Genomic DNA, 17270 nt, shown 5'->3' with positions numbered 1-17270 from the left:
ACTTGATGGGTGGGCTTTAATGTTCAGGGAACCCGATCATTCTGAACTCAAGGCACATATGTACCCTGAGTGGTCCACTTTACCAGTCATGACAGGTTCTTGATGCTCTTCTGCCTCCATTTTCTGTTGGCTCTCTTTCTCCTTCGTTGTCAACACAGACTTCATCGTTCAAGGTCTGACCTCGCTTTTTCCCCTTGTGCCTGTCCTTGTTTTTTTAATATAAAGTCCAGAAAGAACCAATGAAGACGCCATTTAAATAAAACTGTTTTTATTTCATTACAAGGTTTAAAAAATTACATACTTCAAAACAATATCCGTAGTGTTCAGGTATTATAGATACGTGTTTCATGAATGCCCTGATGTATGACAGGAGGAAGAGGGAAGTCGAAGTGGTGAGGAGCAGAGGAAGGGTTGCCGGGTAGGATACATCAATGCAGAGCAGGGGGTAGTAAGCCAGAGAGGGAGGGAGCCAGGGAAGAAAGAGGAAGCAACTAAGGAAGCTAAAGTGAAGATGTGGGTTCAGGATAATAGGGGGGAGAGTGAAACCTTGGAGAAAGAAAATGAAGTTGGGGTTGGAGAGAAAGTATGAGGTTGTCCAAAATGAATTCTTGCTGAGACCACTGCCACTGAAAGCAAAATACATGATCCCGGCAGTGTAGCCATCACCGTGACACACCTGGACTCAACGGGTGATCTTCCCTAATCCTGTGGAGTGCTGATCATGTGCAACAGCATAGATTGATGACGCAGGGGTAGAGAAGAAGTCCTCATTGGGTTACGCAAAAAAGAAATGCTTTCAAAACAGTGCTGTCGTATGGGAACATTCTTGAGTAGAAAGGGCATTTTAGCGTGCGTATCAATAAGTGCATTGGTATTTGTAAATTCTCTTGCCATTATTACAATGCTTCCATCTATGATTCGAAAAAGTGTGCCTACCTACCTTGTTGCCCACCTACCTCCCTTTCTGTTGTTTGTCTCTGTACTCATTTTTATGTTTTCCTTAGACCCTTTCTAATAAACAAAAATTATATCTATTAAAATAACGTGTGCTTTTATGTAGTGCTTCATTTCAGACTCCGTCCATTTCTAAGTGCTGTAACAGCAGGTGTTGTTATTACACATTTATTGTACTCCACTTATTGACGGGCTAAGCGGGCCCTGATGTGGGATTCCAAAATGTGAAGTTCAAGGATGTTATGTTCTGTCAAGCCGAACTTATAAAGCGTAAACCTTCGCCAATAAAGGCATCATGACACTAGTGGATTGAGAGGAGAACAGCTAAAGAGCCAGATTAAGAGAATCGGAGCAGAAGAGTCTTAAATTAGTTGGCGACAAAACAAAAGATGGCTATCAGTCGCACGGAGGGATCGAGGCAAGTTGTTCCAAAGAATAGCCACAGTCCCAGAGAAGGCCTTTCCTTCTACTCATGAACGCTTATACCTAGGCACCTGCAAGAGGTAACAATTCTCAGATCATAAAGCACAGGAGGGAGTGCAAGGACGGAACTTCTTCTGAAGGAACCCGGCCCCCACTCCATAGAAAGCAAGGTGGACGATGCAAAGAGCCTTACAGGCAATCCGGCAGGTCACTGGCGGCCAGTGTAGATGGCAAAGAACTGGCGAGATGAGACACGCAGAGGCGTGCTGGTACAGACCTGGCTGCAGAATTCTGTAGCACCTGAATCCTGTCCAGGAGATAGAGAGGTTGAGCTAAATACAGATATTTACGATAGTCCAGCAAGCCAAAGATGTTATAACTGAAATGCGAAGATACGCAGGCAAGAAAAGATGAACCTTCCAGAGAATTTTAAGTTTAAAATAGCCATTCTTTTAGGCCATAATGACCTGGGCTTCAGCTAAGAAAGACACTGAGATTTTAAAGCCCAGGTCCTTTACCACTGCAACCGGGGTGGGAAGGGGACCTAGGAAAGTGGGCCAGAAGGCCTGTGTCCAGAAAGAAACCGATGAAGGGGACCAACCACCAACACATCTGTTTTGTCAGCATTCAGTTTCAGCATGTTTTGATTCATCCAGCTACCCACGGCCTCCAAGTAGTGGCGCAGACGAGCGTGGATGCCCACGTGAGAGACTGGCACAACTCGATCTCTTTATGTTTACCTATCTGTAGGTGGGCACATAGAAATCCTTTTAATATGCTTTTTGCTTCTGTCTGTTCTCCCGCAGTACTGATAGCCTTAAAATGTACCCAGGTCAGATTGCCTTCTGTAAAATCCTATCTGCATTTCCAGGTCATATTTCCAGTTGTAAGCCTATCTGCAATCCACTCTGCATTACCCAGTACATTTACAGGAACGTGCTGTAGCATCTTGAACTCAACAGAGGCCCAATTCCTGCCATCCTTCAGTTCAGAATAAGTGGTGGTCTCCATATTCAATGAGTTTCCATGCATGGTGGAAGAAATCCATGATGAACCGTATGCTTGCTGATGCCTCTGTCCAGATCCTCAACTATGAGATCCTGCTTGACTGTTTGGGAGATGCAAGATATGCCTTTAGGTTGGATTAGATCCTTTTTAAAAGGTAAAAAGATACTAGTGGTGTTTCCAGCTTTACAATCTCAAGCTGTTTCATCACATTTGGTGTCCCACAATATGGTGTGCATATTTTTAATGTATATCATCTTCATCTGGCCAAGTGCCATTTATCGATTGCGTTCTTTGCACTAGTTGCCAGCGACTCCACACTTAGAATGTAAGACCCTATGTATTATGCTTTTACTCTTCTAGAAACTTGGCCCACTTACTTGATAGATGAGGCCCAGCAAAACTGTCTACAATCTTAGGATCATTTTAAGCCTGTCTTTTGTGCAATCCCAGGTCTTGATTGAAGAGATCAAGAGGCCCTCTTACGTGCACCGACGAATCCTGCTACACCTAAAAACCAGTAGCATGCACTTCAAGTGCCCTTAACACCATCCCACCCCTACATGTCCATCATGCACTTAACCAAGGTGCTTATTTACAGCATTAGGACTGAGAGATCTCACCAAGGATGATAGCTGTGCTTAACAAGAAAAGATTAACATAACCGCTCTGCATGTCAGATCCCCACTCCTCACACCCACATTGCTCAGCCGATACAAGAAGAGAAGTAAAATGTTATTCTCTAAACTATATTCAGACTGCACTGTTGACAGGAGTCTGTTTCAGATCTCGGGAAGCGGTTAATAATCACACAGCTTCTGACTGACTTGGGATTTAGCAGCTCAGGCCAGTTTAGATGCAAACCTTCTCTAGGATCAGAAATTCACAGGTAACGCTGCAATGATGGCGATCACAGAGGAATACCTACACTAGTCCAGCTTCCCTTTTGCTTTAAAATGATGTTCAAATTTTAGGGCCTTTGCAGAAAACTGTACAAGGAACAGTTTGAACAAAGTTATGGGCCTCATTACGGGTCTGGCTGTAACCCTGGCGGTGCTACAGGCAATTTGAGGGTCCCCATTCCCATAGAGTCCAATGAGGCTTTATGGGAGTGGGGACACGGAAGCACCAGCACCGTTAGCAACAGTGGTGGTGCTTCAGTGACCAGTCTTCCTACTGTGGCAACTACGCCTGGCAGGGTTATACCTGTCGGGCACAGTGGCCATGGCAGGCAGGCTCAGAGTTTGCCGATCTGGAAACAAGGGTGCTGGTGAGCTTACCAGCCCTCTTGTTTCTGGACCGGCAAACTTAGAATGAGGCCCCAAGTATATTAAATACTGATGTTTCCAGAAAAAGAGCAGGTTAACAGTTTGAAAGTATTCTTGAAAGGTTAGGCCATTTTACGTTTGCTAAAAACAAAATATTTCCAACATCAATAAAAGTGGAAGAACACTCCTTAGGTTTTATACAGCATTTACAATTTTGGCTTGATGTGTGCGTAAAGTAATTGTATTCCGTATTCTGATGGGAAACAGGAGTACATTTCCCAATCGCTGTTAATTGGCCCCTTCTGCATCTCGGAGCACCTATACGTTTCTGCCACTGGTTTAGTGAACACTGCCAACACCTCTCCTTATGTCCCTCAAGGATCACACTTAAAAGCTCAAGCAGCACAGTTTCCTTGATCATGTAATTCTTCAGGGATTCAACAACATGCTCTTATCACAATCATCCTGCAAGACACTGCTATACCCACACTGAAGACCCTCCTGCCATGCACCCCCATGTCCCCGAGTTTTCAATCCAGATTGTGCACGTTCCAGAAGTGCTGTGGTTTTCCCTACTGCCAAATGATTGGGGTGCATGCTTCGATTGTCTGGACTTTACCTCGATCGCTAAACGTTGTTTAAGGACAGCCTGGACAGGGCCCGATCGCTGTACTCTGCTAGCAGAGCATGAGATGGTTTATGCTGCACAATCAATTGATTGGCAGGAAAGTGTCTGATGCAGCTGTAGTGTCCCCGGTGGTGGTTGAGCTTGTGGAGGCTTAAGAGGGATCACCCCTGTGTTAGACAGGACAGTGTCATGCTGAGATCTTTATCTTGCCATGGCAACAAGGAAATATCAGATCCCCCTTCATTCACCTCTTAAGCAGCGGTCTGAAAGTAATTATTGATCATGATGGTTAAAAGGAGTTTCCAGCCATGAATGAGGAACACACAGTTTTGGGAATGCCTGGATAGGCCAAGGCATTATTTTGGGAGGACTACAAAGGCTTGCGCCTATGGTTGGAGACACCATTGATTAGGTTTCAGTGATGTAGATGGTTGTTAGCTGGACTGGTGGGTGAGTGAATGAGTGTAAGTTAATGGGATTGGTGAAACATGATTGGTGGGGACATATGGTTGAATGTGTGGTGTATCGATGGATAGCTGGGTGCATAAATGGGTGATAGGCATTCAAATGGGTATAGTTGGTGAGTGAGGGGAAGGTACGGGGTGAACATATTCACCTTGAATGGTAAGGTGCCGAATAGATGGAGAGGTTAAATTATATTTGAATGGAGGCTGATGCCATTCGTTGATTGCTTGATTTGAGGAGTTAAAGAAAAAACACCAGCCTGAAGGATATTACAGGCTCTTTGTTGGCACAGTTATGCTTTACTTCAGTGCCGGATTTCAGGTTCTCTTTTATCCAGAAGGCAGTTCTATACTGACCAGATGATAGAATTGACAAAATGGAATAGACCAGCCCATAAGCTGCCAAGAACAAAATGCATGTTCCTCTATAGGCTATGGCGGAGGGAGGGGTGCGTCGATTGACAGGCACACAAATGGATTCTTGGTTTGTGTACTGTTGAACAGATCACTAAAGGGGTGTAGCAAATGGCTGCATGTATCGATTATTGACTAATAAAAGGCCTAATCATTTTCAATTGACCACTTACTAAAAAAGAATCTTGTTCGCAATCAGGGACTTGCCCTTCTTAAAAAACATACTAAATTTGCAGTTTTTCCCTACAGAGCAACATCCATCCGACTCCTTTCATAAACCGTCTAAGTGTTTAACAGCACCCTTTACCTCCTCAATAAACTCTGGCTCCTTCCTTTCTCTCTAGTATTTTTTCAAACTCACCATATTGCTCTCCCTGACAGGTAGAAACGTTACAACAATCATTAGGAATAATGCATACAATATTGTGCGTGTGAGTGTGTTTCTATAACACTGATCAGATAGCCTTAAGGCGGCCTGCTGCATAGCTATGTATGGGCTTCACCCTATAAATGTGCATCGTGTCGTCCCGTGTCCACGTCCACCTCTTCATTGGGCCACAAGGAATGGGCCCAAGCAGTGTTTGATTGAGTTTGTCACAGAAAAGGCAGTTAAAACCAAGCTCCGTAGTTGGGTGGAAAAGCCGAAGCACTGGTAATACATTAAGCTTGGGCAAAGCTGAGGGGCCTTCGCAGGACAGCGAGTGAATGTCAGGGTCCCCTGGAAGAAAAGGGCAGATCAGACGGGTCCTGCTGCTTTTTGTTCAACGTTGTATTCTTTGCTCCTCTTCACCTTCCAGCCAATGAAGACCAGTAGAAGCATTCCTAGAATTTTGTAACCGATCTGGAGACCAAGGTACCTGAGCGGAAAAAAGGAATCAGTTGTATGTATGCAAAGGTTTTACCAACAGGAAAGCGATGTGACATCAATGGCAGGAAGTTGCAGTCATCCCAAGTGACACGCATTCATTCACAACACGCAAGCATAGTCAAACACAGGTGACACAAGTGTTCACCACCACCAAGCACCCTTCTCATCCAGTGGTGCACACTGAACTTCACTCATCAGTGACATTCAATTAGCCACACTGCCAACAAACCTCCACAATCTTTATAGCCACCTGTTCATCAGTGAAAAGCCTCCTTTGCTTTAACTGGCACCCACTTAGCCACACCAAATGAACGCCCGTAATCCCCAGTAACACGTATTTGTTCACATCTATGATTTATCTATTATTCATTCTTTCGAAGCCCTCACCAGTTGCTTCTGACCTCGTTAGACATTTGAGTATGCTTTTGAGTTCCTCTATCTCAGACATCAATTTCCTGTGTGCCCCATATCTTTTGTGACGCACAATTCGGTACATACACCAAGGCCTCAATCTAAGTTTGGCAGATTGTTTCCAAAAATTACTCCGTGCATCAATCACCGCTACTGCATGCAGAAATTCTTGAACTCTGCACAATTACAAGAAATCTATTGTGTTGGTGGTAAAAAAATGTGTGGAAACCGGCTTACTTTTTTCATCTATTTCCATCCTCATTTTTGAGGGTTTAACTGGATTAGCCTTTTGCATTGCATTGCTATGGGGCTGAGAAGGGAGACATCAGAGGTACCCATTCACACCAGCACCCTCCGAGTGCTCCCTTGCCGAAAGTTTAGCTTTAGGTGCAAGCGTGGGTGCTTTAGCACCACCCTGTGGCCCAATACATTTGAAGGGAAGGCGAGAAGAGAAAGGGTCTTTGAGTAGAAGAATTGTTTACTATGGCAGAAGCATCATTTTTAGTGTGTGTTTTTCGCCACATAATCCAAACTTGCTTTTCTAAATGTGTGCCAATCAGGGATTGGGATATAGAATATGAATATAGGTATGTTCTCTGTTCCTGCCGCTTAGCATGCTTTCTTCCACCAGCATGCCTCAGAAAACAGTCACTGTCAAGAGTCTCTCAGTCACAGCGTCAGGGTCTCAGTCTCTGACTCTAAGTGACAGTGTCATAGTAATAGTTTCAATCCTTCTCTTTATGTAAGTCAAAGTCACAATCTCTTTGTCTCAGTCACAGTTTATCATTCTATCTGTCAGTTTCTTAGTCACTCCCAGTCAAGGTCTTACAGTCACAGTCTCAGTTCCATTTACGGTCACATCCTCCATGTCAGTACGCTGTTAAAGTCTCACAGTCACAGGGGCTCATTCTAGGTTTGGTGGTATCCCACTGGTAAATCCGGCAGGATACTACCAAACGGTAATACTGTTAACGGCACCTGGTCTGCCGGTATTACCGACAGATTACAGGTGCCAGTAAGGGTAGGTTAATCCCCATTCCATGGAGGATTGCTGGTATTACCGGCACTGGTAATACCATCTGTTTTTTGCCTTTGGGGTGCCTGACTTACCTTGGCTGGAGGGAAATCAGGCTCCCCAGTGGCAAACTTGTAGTATGCTGGTCCGGAAACATGCCGGTAAACAGAATTACCTGCACATTAATTCCAGACCGGCATACTCCTAAAACAATCTCACAGACACAGTCCCTCGGTACGAGGTTGCAGGTTGGCCACAGGTAGTACCTCTGGCCTACTGGCAACCTCGGCTTACAGTATCTGCCGCCCGATATCCAAGTTATACTGGGATATTACGGGCGGCGGCGTAATGGTAAATTCCCATTCTTGTGGAGTACCAAGGAACACTAAAGCACCAGCAGCGTTGCCAACGGTGCCACTGCTTCAGTGAATTATCTGGCCTGCCGTTACTTCGAGTCTGCCGGTAGGGGCAGTGAACTGACACATTCCAGAAAGGTGCCATTGTTACTAGCACTTTTTTCCAGACCAAGTCACTCGTAATGAGGGCCACACTCACTCAGTCTGTCTATCGGATATAGTCCTAGTCTCTCAATCAGTCAGTCCTCTCTTTTGTACTCCCTTTCTCTATCCTCTCTACCTTTCTTTATCTTGCTTTCTCGCTCCCTCTCGGGTTCACTTCATCTGCCTTGTTTTCTCTCACACTATACATCTGCACTATATTTTCTCGGGCATCTTCCCTGAAGCCTGAGAGGGGTGGAAACGGTGGACGGGAAGGTGAAAACAGAATTAAAGGCTGCATGGAGAGTTTGTAAGGGTGCAGGTTGCTGAATGCCTCACACAAATATACCGGACCTTTTCTCTGTTATCCTGAAACAACCACACCATAAACCTTTGTAAGCATCTATGTGTGGTGTTTCTCCATTCCACAGCTGTGGCCTCAGTGTGATTTGTTATGTTGAATGGCTTGCACTCATCACCACCGTAGTGGTCTTAAAGCACAGAAACTTTGTATGTGAAAATTGTAAAGCGGGAATGGTTCCATGAAAAAATATCCCTGTGATAATGTCTCCACTACTGTCTAGCAGCCACGCACCAGGAGCCAGTCACTTGAATGAGAACATTATCTGGAACCGCATATATCTTCTCATTGTCACGCCAATCTTCTCTGCAACATGCAGTTACATTTTTATCGTGGCATGGCGTGTCATGATTTGAGTACTGTAGTGAATTATTCTTCCATTGCTGTATCACTTTTATAATCAGGACGATGACGAATAAAATGTGTGAGAGGCGGATTTTTCACGGCAATATTTTGTGAAACGATTATAATTGAGAGGATATTCTTACGTGATAATGCCTCCAATAAAAAATATTGTGATTTGGCCGTGCTAGTGTCGTACAGGTATTAGGTAATATTCTCCCCAGCAATAATATTGCCATATATATATGGTTGTAGTGAACGGCCATAGACGATATTATTAGTGGGGATAAATGGGAGCGGGGGTTGCAGGGGTGTCCCATGCTCCCTTTAAAATGATATGGGGTTTGCAGGGGTGTCCCCCACAGGTTTAATGGGTTAATATCGCTGCAACAATATGGCAAAATTCTTGTATGGCAATATTTTTGCAGGGATATTAACACATGGAACCTACAAGCAAGAATTGTCCATACGTCAACATTGTGAAGCAAGAGTTTATGCTCTATTATTAAGCTGGAAAACTGCAAGCAAGCACTGAGTAGACTAACTGCTTAATTTGTCCCTGAGGGACATTGCAAGTCATGAATACTGCTGACCTAGTTCTCTACCAGAAATGGGCATGTGGCCTTCACACCATCAAATCTATCTCTTTACCTAATTCATACCGAGCATTTCTATGTCCTCTTTGCAGTGATATGACTGGTAAACTAGTGCTGGGTAATGGCACAATCCAAGGTTTTCATTTAGCTGCAAACAGTCATTTGCATGCAGTATGTGCCCACCTACACATGGTCTTACATACCATGTTTCCCTGTATTGTGACAAGGCCAGTCAAAAAGGGGGCAGACTCAGTGCCAATTACCGAGGAAAGTACAATTAGGGGTTGAAACGACAACCAAAGGGAGGGTGTCACAGCCCCTGACTTCCCCTGGTGCCGGAATGTTTCTGTGCAGAACCCAAGCCCCACCTTGCATGAGACACTGTTCAACACAAGCCAGCCTTTTCCCATGATCTCTGGGAAACCGATGCGCCAAGGTTCGAGTGAGCTGCCAAGAGACACCACTATATTACGGGGACCAAGATGACTAACCACAAGATCTGCAGTGTTGGTATGTAAGAGAGCCATGAGCCTCCTTGGCATTCTGGAAAGCTCTGAGCCGATGCCAAAAGAGAAACCGCTGGCCCCCATGGCAGCCAACAAAATCTCGCAGAGCCACAGGGGACATCGTACCCCCGGCCTGGCAAACACAGGAACATCAGAGACCAAACCATGAGTTAACCTAACGTCCTCAAAACTCACTGAGAACCCCACTGAACGGGGAGCCTATGTACTCGCAGGAACATTCAGTTTTGCACACTATTGTCCTTGTTGCGCTGCAAACATGTATGGCGGAAGTAGGCAAAGCGTAAACCGCTTTTCATGAATTGCGCACAAATACTTTCCAGTGAGGGGAAGCAGACTCAGATTGGTCAGGGAAAGTGGGCCAACCAGTACAAATGGAGTGAGATTTCAGTAATGGACAAGAAGCAGGACGTGTGGGATATCTGAGTGAGGTAAGTCACGGAGATGGAGGTGGACCAAGAAAATAGCTGGAGGAAGGAGGAAGAGATAGTGTGTGAAGCCAGCTGGCATTGGCTTAGGAGGGATAGTGGTTCTGCAGTACGAATGTGGTTTTTTGTGTGTGTGGTAATTGAGTAGAGTAAATTAGTGTAAGGAGTGTGAAGTAGTTGGTACTGAGTGGAAGGAGTGTGTTTGAATAATTTCGTGAGAGAGGGAGAGTGATAGCAGACAGAGGACAAAAGCAGTAGCAGTGGAAAGAGGAGAGGAGGAGTAGTAGGAGGAGAGTGGTAGTGGGAGGCAGTGAGTTGTGGTGTGGGTGGAGACGTAACATCAAAGGGTGGAGGTGAGAACTAGTCACAGTGAGTCTTGTAGGGGAAAAGTAATAGGTGCGATGTGGAAGTAAGAGTAGAGAGGGAGAGGTATACATCTGGTGTGATAGAACTGGCCTAAATCCATGACATGCCAGTACAAAACCCGAATCCCATTAGAACAATAACATTTGGTTAGAGGAGAGAAAGCTAGAAAGTCCCTGAGGGACCTAGTGAGCCTGCTTTCAGGACAAACAGCATTAGTACATTTTTTTTTGCCGGGGGTTGCACCCCAAAACCCCATCCACTTTTATTTTTTCTATGATCCCAAACACCCACACCCCAAATATATATTATTCCAACCACCCTAAAAAATCGAATGAGTTTTTTTTCTTTAAAACATTAACGGTAAATAATCCAGCAAAAAAACATCCCGCGATGAAAGGACGTTATACCGGTTAGTGTGGGATCCAAAGGAAGAAAAGAGAGAGAGGGGCGGTCCTGTGGCCTACACTGTTAAAAAAAAAAAAAACACTTGGACTGTTGTTGCGACTCAATGTTTTCTGTGCCATCTGTGACAGTGTTCTGTTTTGGAGGGGGATGGTCGTACTTTATTGTCCTATGTTAAATGGAATGTTAGGGGTTTCACTGTTTTCGACAGCTTTTGTGTGTCGTGGGAAATTGAGGCTTGAAGTTTGTTTTAACAGCATTGATGATACCATGCTGTATGGTCCAGATATTAAAGGTATTATGTGGGCTTCAGTAGCAGGCTGTGTGTACGCTGCATGCTTCATGCTTCATGCTTTAGCTAATGACATACAAGGCGAGCAATATTGTACTAGCCAGAAGAGGCTAACAGCTCAATAACAGTCCCACAGTCATGCTGTCCTTTAGGTGGCGTGTCCTTTGAGCTGCGCTGGTTCTTTATTGGTCTACACACATGCATGCCTCTACAAATAAAATTCAGTGAACTACTGAAAATGGCTAGTTACCCTCATAATCGGTGGTATTTACTGCATACAGTATTCCTATGGAATAGAGAGTGCAATTAATAGGCCGTATGCCAGGATGTGGAGAGCAGTACATCGGCAGGGTTTGTGAATACTGCCTGTTTTTACCATTAACGACACAATCGTATTGAGGGCCCAAATGTACCTTATCGGCCATGAGGTGGCTTAGCCGCTCATCATATGTTCCTTGCCTGCCATGATACTGATTTCTTTTACTCTTTATACTGCTCTTTCATCCAGATGCTTGGCTACATACATACCTGTTTCGTAGCAAGTCGTTGTCATAATACCAGCAGGCTCCTTTCCTGTCACCACACGTTGGTTTCCACCAGATGCAAGTAGAGTCGATAACAAAGCCAAACAGAGCAGGAGCCGGAAGCCAAGCTGTGTGCACAGAGGTCGAGGAAATAGAAAGAAGAAACATTAGAATAGTTAAAGTGCTAGATGCATGAAAACTATGAGTGGCAGAGAAATAACATTTGCCAGTTATTTAGAACAAGAGGGTAATAGTCGGTGAGAAAGGTGGTTTGCAGAAAAACATACAGACAGTGAACATGATTCATGAAAGGAACCTATAACACAACAACAGCTGCAGCCCGTGGAGCTGGAGCTCCCAGACGCTGCAGGAGCAGTGCCCCACACCGGATGGACCCCCATCCATGGTAAGCCTGTGGGCACTCTCATCCTGACCCAAGACGGAGTGTGATTCTCCATCTAGATTCAAATTTCGCGCACCCGACTTTTCGCCTAATCAGCCACTAACACCATTTCCGGATGACACGGTGTTCCAAGCTGTGTGCCTTCATCCAGCCTCTGCTTTTGCTGGAAGCACAGAAGCTTAACCACTATGGTTCGCCTTTCCAAGATGACCGCACCGTCCTTGTGAGATGCCATCATCTGTTTCCACCATCTTCAACTGCAGGGGCAGATAGGATTGGCTGGAGCCTCCTATTTACTTCTCTGCTGATTCGCCGGCAGACGAAAAGCCGGCATGCCTTTCTAAGGCTGCACTGCCTGTCGCGAGCCTGTCGGAGCCGTAGGAGCCTGGAGCCTAGAACGCTGCCCGCGCTCTGCTCGAGGAAAGTGATTGCACTATCACCGCTACACACTGTTCTCACAGAAATAGACGCCCATAACAGCACAAGGGCCTACCAACCTACTCTTGGGAACTTGAATGACCCACACAATCATGACTCTGCCACTGTGGTAATTACACGCCGGCACACTCCTCCTACCAAAGTTAAAAATACAGGACATATAGCAGTATGCCATGCAATGTAAAGCTTGTCTCTCAAACTGCATACTCTGTTTTATTTGTGCACGCAGACTCAACAGAGTATTCTCTTCCCACATATCATGTGAAAGAAAGTTCATGCCAGTTCTATGTTATTGCCCTAGCTTTTCTTGCAAAAGTGGTACACGGCAGCTTCACGCACCACAAGTACTTGTGCTCTGAACAATGTTGCCTGAAACTGTGCTATCTACTAAGTACATTTAGGAAATGTTTGGAATAGCCCACCACTGTCTTTCTTGTATACTTGACATAGCCTCTCTTGTTTCGTTAAATACTGCACATAGCAATATCTGCATACTCTAGGGACCCAAGCGCACTCTCCACCAGTGACAGACATTTCCTGCCACAGATTACTAGATCGCCAAATGCTATCCATACTAGCAATAGACAGCAATCGTTAGTCGAAAGTGCTCAAATTCAAAATAACTATTAAATACCTTTTAACCTCTACCTCAGCATGTACACCCTGCCTCTTCATATGCATGCTAGGCACCTTGCTCACCTTGCTCAAGAGCACACAGAATAATCGTAGACTAGAGCCTGCCAACCACATTAACGCCAGCAGCCTTAATCCTCACAATATGGACATTTTGCCTAGTCCAAACCATCCGACTTCGCATGCAGTCACGCACGCACCTAACCACCAGTACAGACAACACAGACTCAGGATACGCACCCACCCTATGAACATTGCTGCCATACCTAATCATGTAGCACTCAGAAACACCCGACTGGGATCACGGATCACCTCCAGAGCAAACGCCAGTTACCACTGCCCTATTGCCAGCAACCCTAGTACTACTAAGGTGACCAACTTAATGCCCATCCACAACACGACTAAACGACACTCCTCTTCATTTAAAACAGGCTCCCCACCACTAACAAAAAAGAACAACCAGCTTCTGCACTATAAATGCGCCCTACTCAATGTACGCTCTCTTAATGCGCATGTGTTAGAAGTTAATGATCTAATCACTAGGCAAGACCTAGACATATTAGCCATCACGGAAAAATGGCTTCATGAGGCTTCCGGCCCTGCCATCACGGTAACTCTACCTGAAGGATACTCAATCCTCAGACAGGACAGGCTTGCCAAAACAGGAGGGGGGTAGCTCTAATTTTCAAAGAGGCCATATCTATTAGGCCTTTACCCCACCAAGGGGAAGGGATTGTAGATATCCTATCAGCCAAGTTAGCACACTCCCCAAATAATACTATAAATATCCATGTTATCTACCGTCTACCGGGATCCACTACTGACTTCCAAGGTCAAGTCACCCACCTTCTAGGGGACAATAATAAAAAATCTACCAAAACACTACTCCTAGACGACCTCAATTTAGGTTTTAATGACCCGAACGACAAAACTGCCACTTCCCTCGCTAAGGACCTTCTCGATTTGGGCTTCTCACAGAAAATCACTCCTCCCACTCACGCGAAAGGTTGCATCTTAGACTGGGTGATAGACCATAATTGTGACACAGCCATCGTGTCTAATACTGGCCTCCCGTGGACAGACCACAACTGCCCACAATTCACCATCCCATTAACGCCATGTGCCAAATCTACTATTCCAGCACCTGCTACCTTAGCTAGAAGCACAAAGAAACACACTGCGGATAACATCATTGCTCGTCTTAACGTTCCATGCCTAGCATCAGCATTTTCACCAGACCCTAACGTCCCAGCAGAGATATTCAAAGACACCCTTACCAGTGCTATTAACACTGTCGCCCCACTAGAAAATAAAAAAGAGAAAAAATCATTCCATTCCAATTCCTGGTTGGAGACCACAGAGGAGCTCCAAAACCTGCGCAAATGCAAACGGCAGGCGCTTAAAACATGGCAGATTAACCCCTGTCACATCACTAAAGCTAACTTCCAGACTATTACTAAAAAGTACAAATACTCCATATTCAATGCTAAATCAGAAGCTTACAATAATCTAATCTCTGCCGCTAACTCCCAAACTAAAGAACTCTTTACTATCTTTAAAGAACTAACAGTACCTCCCATCTGCACTGACGAGATCGTTAAAGATGAAGCATGGTGCACCAGCATACAAACTGCTATGCTAAAAAGAATAGGCCTCCTCCAAAACAAAATCTCAGACCATTACAAAGCATTGCCTAAGAATAACCACCAGATGCAGACTCTGCCCAACTCCAAAAACATCAACTTTCCAAAATTCTCATTTACGGAAATCTGTGAAGTAGATGTCATAGACATCCTTAAACATCTCAAACCATCCCAATGCAAGGGCGATGTATGCCCACCCAAAATCATCAAGGAATGTGCTGAGCAACTCGCTCCTCTCCTTACCGCCTTCATCAACGCCTCATTCAAAACAGGCATAGTCCCTGACAGCCTTAAAGATGCTTGGGTGCACCCTCTCTTAATAAAAACAATGCTAGACCCCTCTCAACCTAATAACTACCGACCCATAACAACCGTCCTGTTTCCTCTTAAAATACTAGATAAGGCCACCCACAGACAAATCCAACTGTACCTTGAAACTAACTCAATCCTAGGAAAGAGACAGTCGGGTTTCCACAAAGGGCACGGAACTGAAACCGATTTAAAAAAACCAAATCACTAATATCCTCGAAAAGGGCAAGCCTGCCCCCCCTCCTACTCTTAGACCTCTCAGCAGCGTTTGATCTGGTTGATCACAACACCCTCACCAATCATCTCACGCATTCTGCGCACTCCTCCAATCACGCAGCGAACTGGGTCACCTCCTTCCTAGAAGGCAGAGCTATGAAAGTGTTCTCCAACATAGAAAATTCAGAGCCCACTATCATTCATTGTGGTGTCCCCCAGAGTTCCTGTACTGTCCCCACTCTTTATAATCTGTTTACGAGGCCACTCTTTGATAAACTGGATGCACTTGGGATCACATACACAAACTATGCTGATGACACCCAGGTGCTCCTTCCCCTTACTGGGATCTATCACCAAGATGCTACAACCCTTCAGCAAATTTACTCTACCATCCAAGCCTGGCTGGCCACGAACGGCCTTTGCCTCAACGGCAACAAAACTGAAATCCTCATTCTTGGTCAAAAGTCTACATTAGCCAATCTTGGCACGCCCTACCTCAACTTCCGTATCGACAACTGTGTCATCCCAGTACTATCATCTGTTAAAACTCTCGGAGTCCAAATTGATGCTACACTATCCATGGATAAACAAGTCAGCGCCATTGTCTCTGCCTCCGCCCTGAGAACGAAACTCATCAATGCTATAAAGCCATTTCTAACACAGGACAACTGCCTCTCCATTGCCAGAGCTACTATAGGAGCCAAGTTGGATTACTGCAATGCACTCCTAGCCGGCACCTCCAAAAAAAACTAGCTAGACTCCAAATGACCCAAAATAACTCCCTCAGAGCAGCTCTTAGTACACCTAAAAGAGACCATATTACACAAGCAAGAAAAACAGTTCATTGGCTCACAGTCAAAGACTGTATCACGTTCAAAATTCTCAGAACCACACACAAATGCATCAACCTCTCAGCACCCTCATACCTATCAGACATACTATCCAGAGCACCATCAACAAGTCCCACTAGACTATGCGACACTAACCAACTCACAGTACCGCGCATCAATAGGGCTTAGGCAGGAGGAATAGGCTTCCCTTATCTTGCCCCTAAGTTATGGAACGTGCTCCCTACTGCCCTCAGAGCCGAAACATCTCTCCATGCCTTCTGCAAAAATCTCAAAACTGTTCCCTTCAATTGTCAACACTCGCACACCCACTATCTGTATACTCCTCTAATACACATACTATCGACTCCCAGTATGCTTGCTTGCTATGCTAGTATGATTGTCTGTATTTTGTATGCAACAAAGCTATGTTCATCCACTGTAACAAGCGCCTTGATGCCCCCCTGCTCCTGCTTGTATTCTTGTAATTAACTAAGCTATGAGTAACTACTGTAACAAGCGCCATGATGCCCACGGGCTGCTGTGTGCTCAACAAATGTGAATAAATAAATAAATATAAAGAAAGTGATGATGTTTTGCAATTAAGTTTATTTAAAAAGTACAGCCCTTGCTGTCAGGATCCTGTAAGAGTTGAAAGTCTTTATTAAGCACGCTTCAGCCAGAGGCCTTTGGTGCATCAGAATAACAATTGTCAGTCCATAAAATCATAAAATAACTCTTAAACCATTGCGCACATTTCTACACAAAGAACCAGTGCTATGATACTGCCAGGCCAAGAATACTGAAAGAGGAAGTATGAAATACATCCAATATGTAGCAAATTACTAGCGTTAGTAATAAGAAAATGAATTGAAGTACACTTCAGGAATTAAAACTGAAATAATGTAGGATCCTCGGGCTCTCAGGTGGGTTCCAGTAGAATTCCTTTATTACAGCTTTAGCCAGTTACAGCAGGATCTCACAGAGATTACTACTGGCTCCCATCACCCAGGCAGGGG

The 17270-nt window shown here is 44.9% G+C and overlaps 1 protein-coding gene across 2 annotated transcripts in view; it reads right to left on the bottom strand.

The window, feature by feature from the left end:
- Positions 1–251: 251 nt before the first annotated feature.
- The window catches only part of SLCO2A1 (solute carrier organic anion transporter family member 2A1), a 469694-nt gene continuing 452675 nt past the window's right edge, over positions 252–17270 (bottom strand). For both annotated transcript variants that reach the window (XM_069618059.1, XM_069618058.1), the window contains exons 13-14: positions 11787–11910; positions 252–6013 (exon numbers count right to left, since the gene is read on the bottom strand). In XM_069618059.1, coding sequence (XP_069474160.1) covers positions 5893–6013; positions 11787–11910 — 245 coding nt within the window. In that variant the 3' untranslated portion in view covers positions 252–5892. The remainder of the gene's footprint in view (positions 6014–11786; positions 11911–17270) is intronic.

This window comes from Ambystoma mexicanum, chromosome 10 (genome assembly GCF_040938575.1).
Source record: "Ambystoma mexicanum isolate Mex_15411 chromosome 10, UKY_AmexF1_1, whole genome shotgun sequence".
In the NCBI taxonomy this organism is placed as follows: domain Eukaryota; kingdom Metazoa; phylum Chordata; class Amphibia; order Caudata; family Ambystomatidae; genus Ambystoma; species Ambystoma mexicanum.
This window is presented reverse-complemented; position numbering and strand designations above follow the sequence as displayed.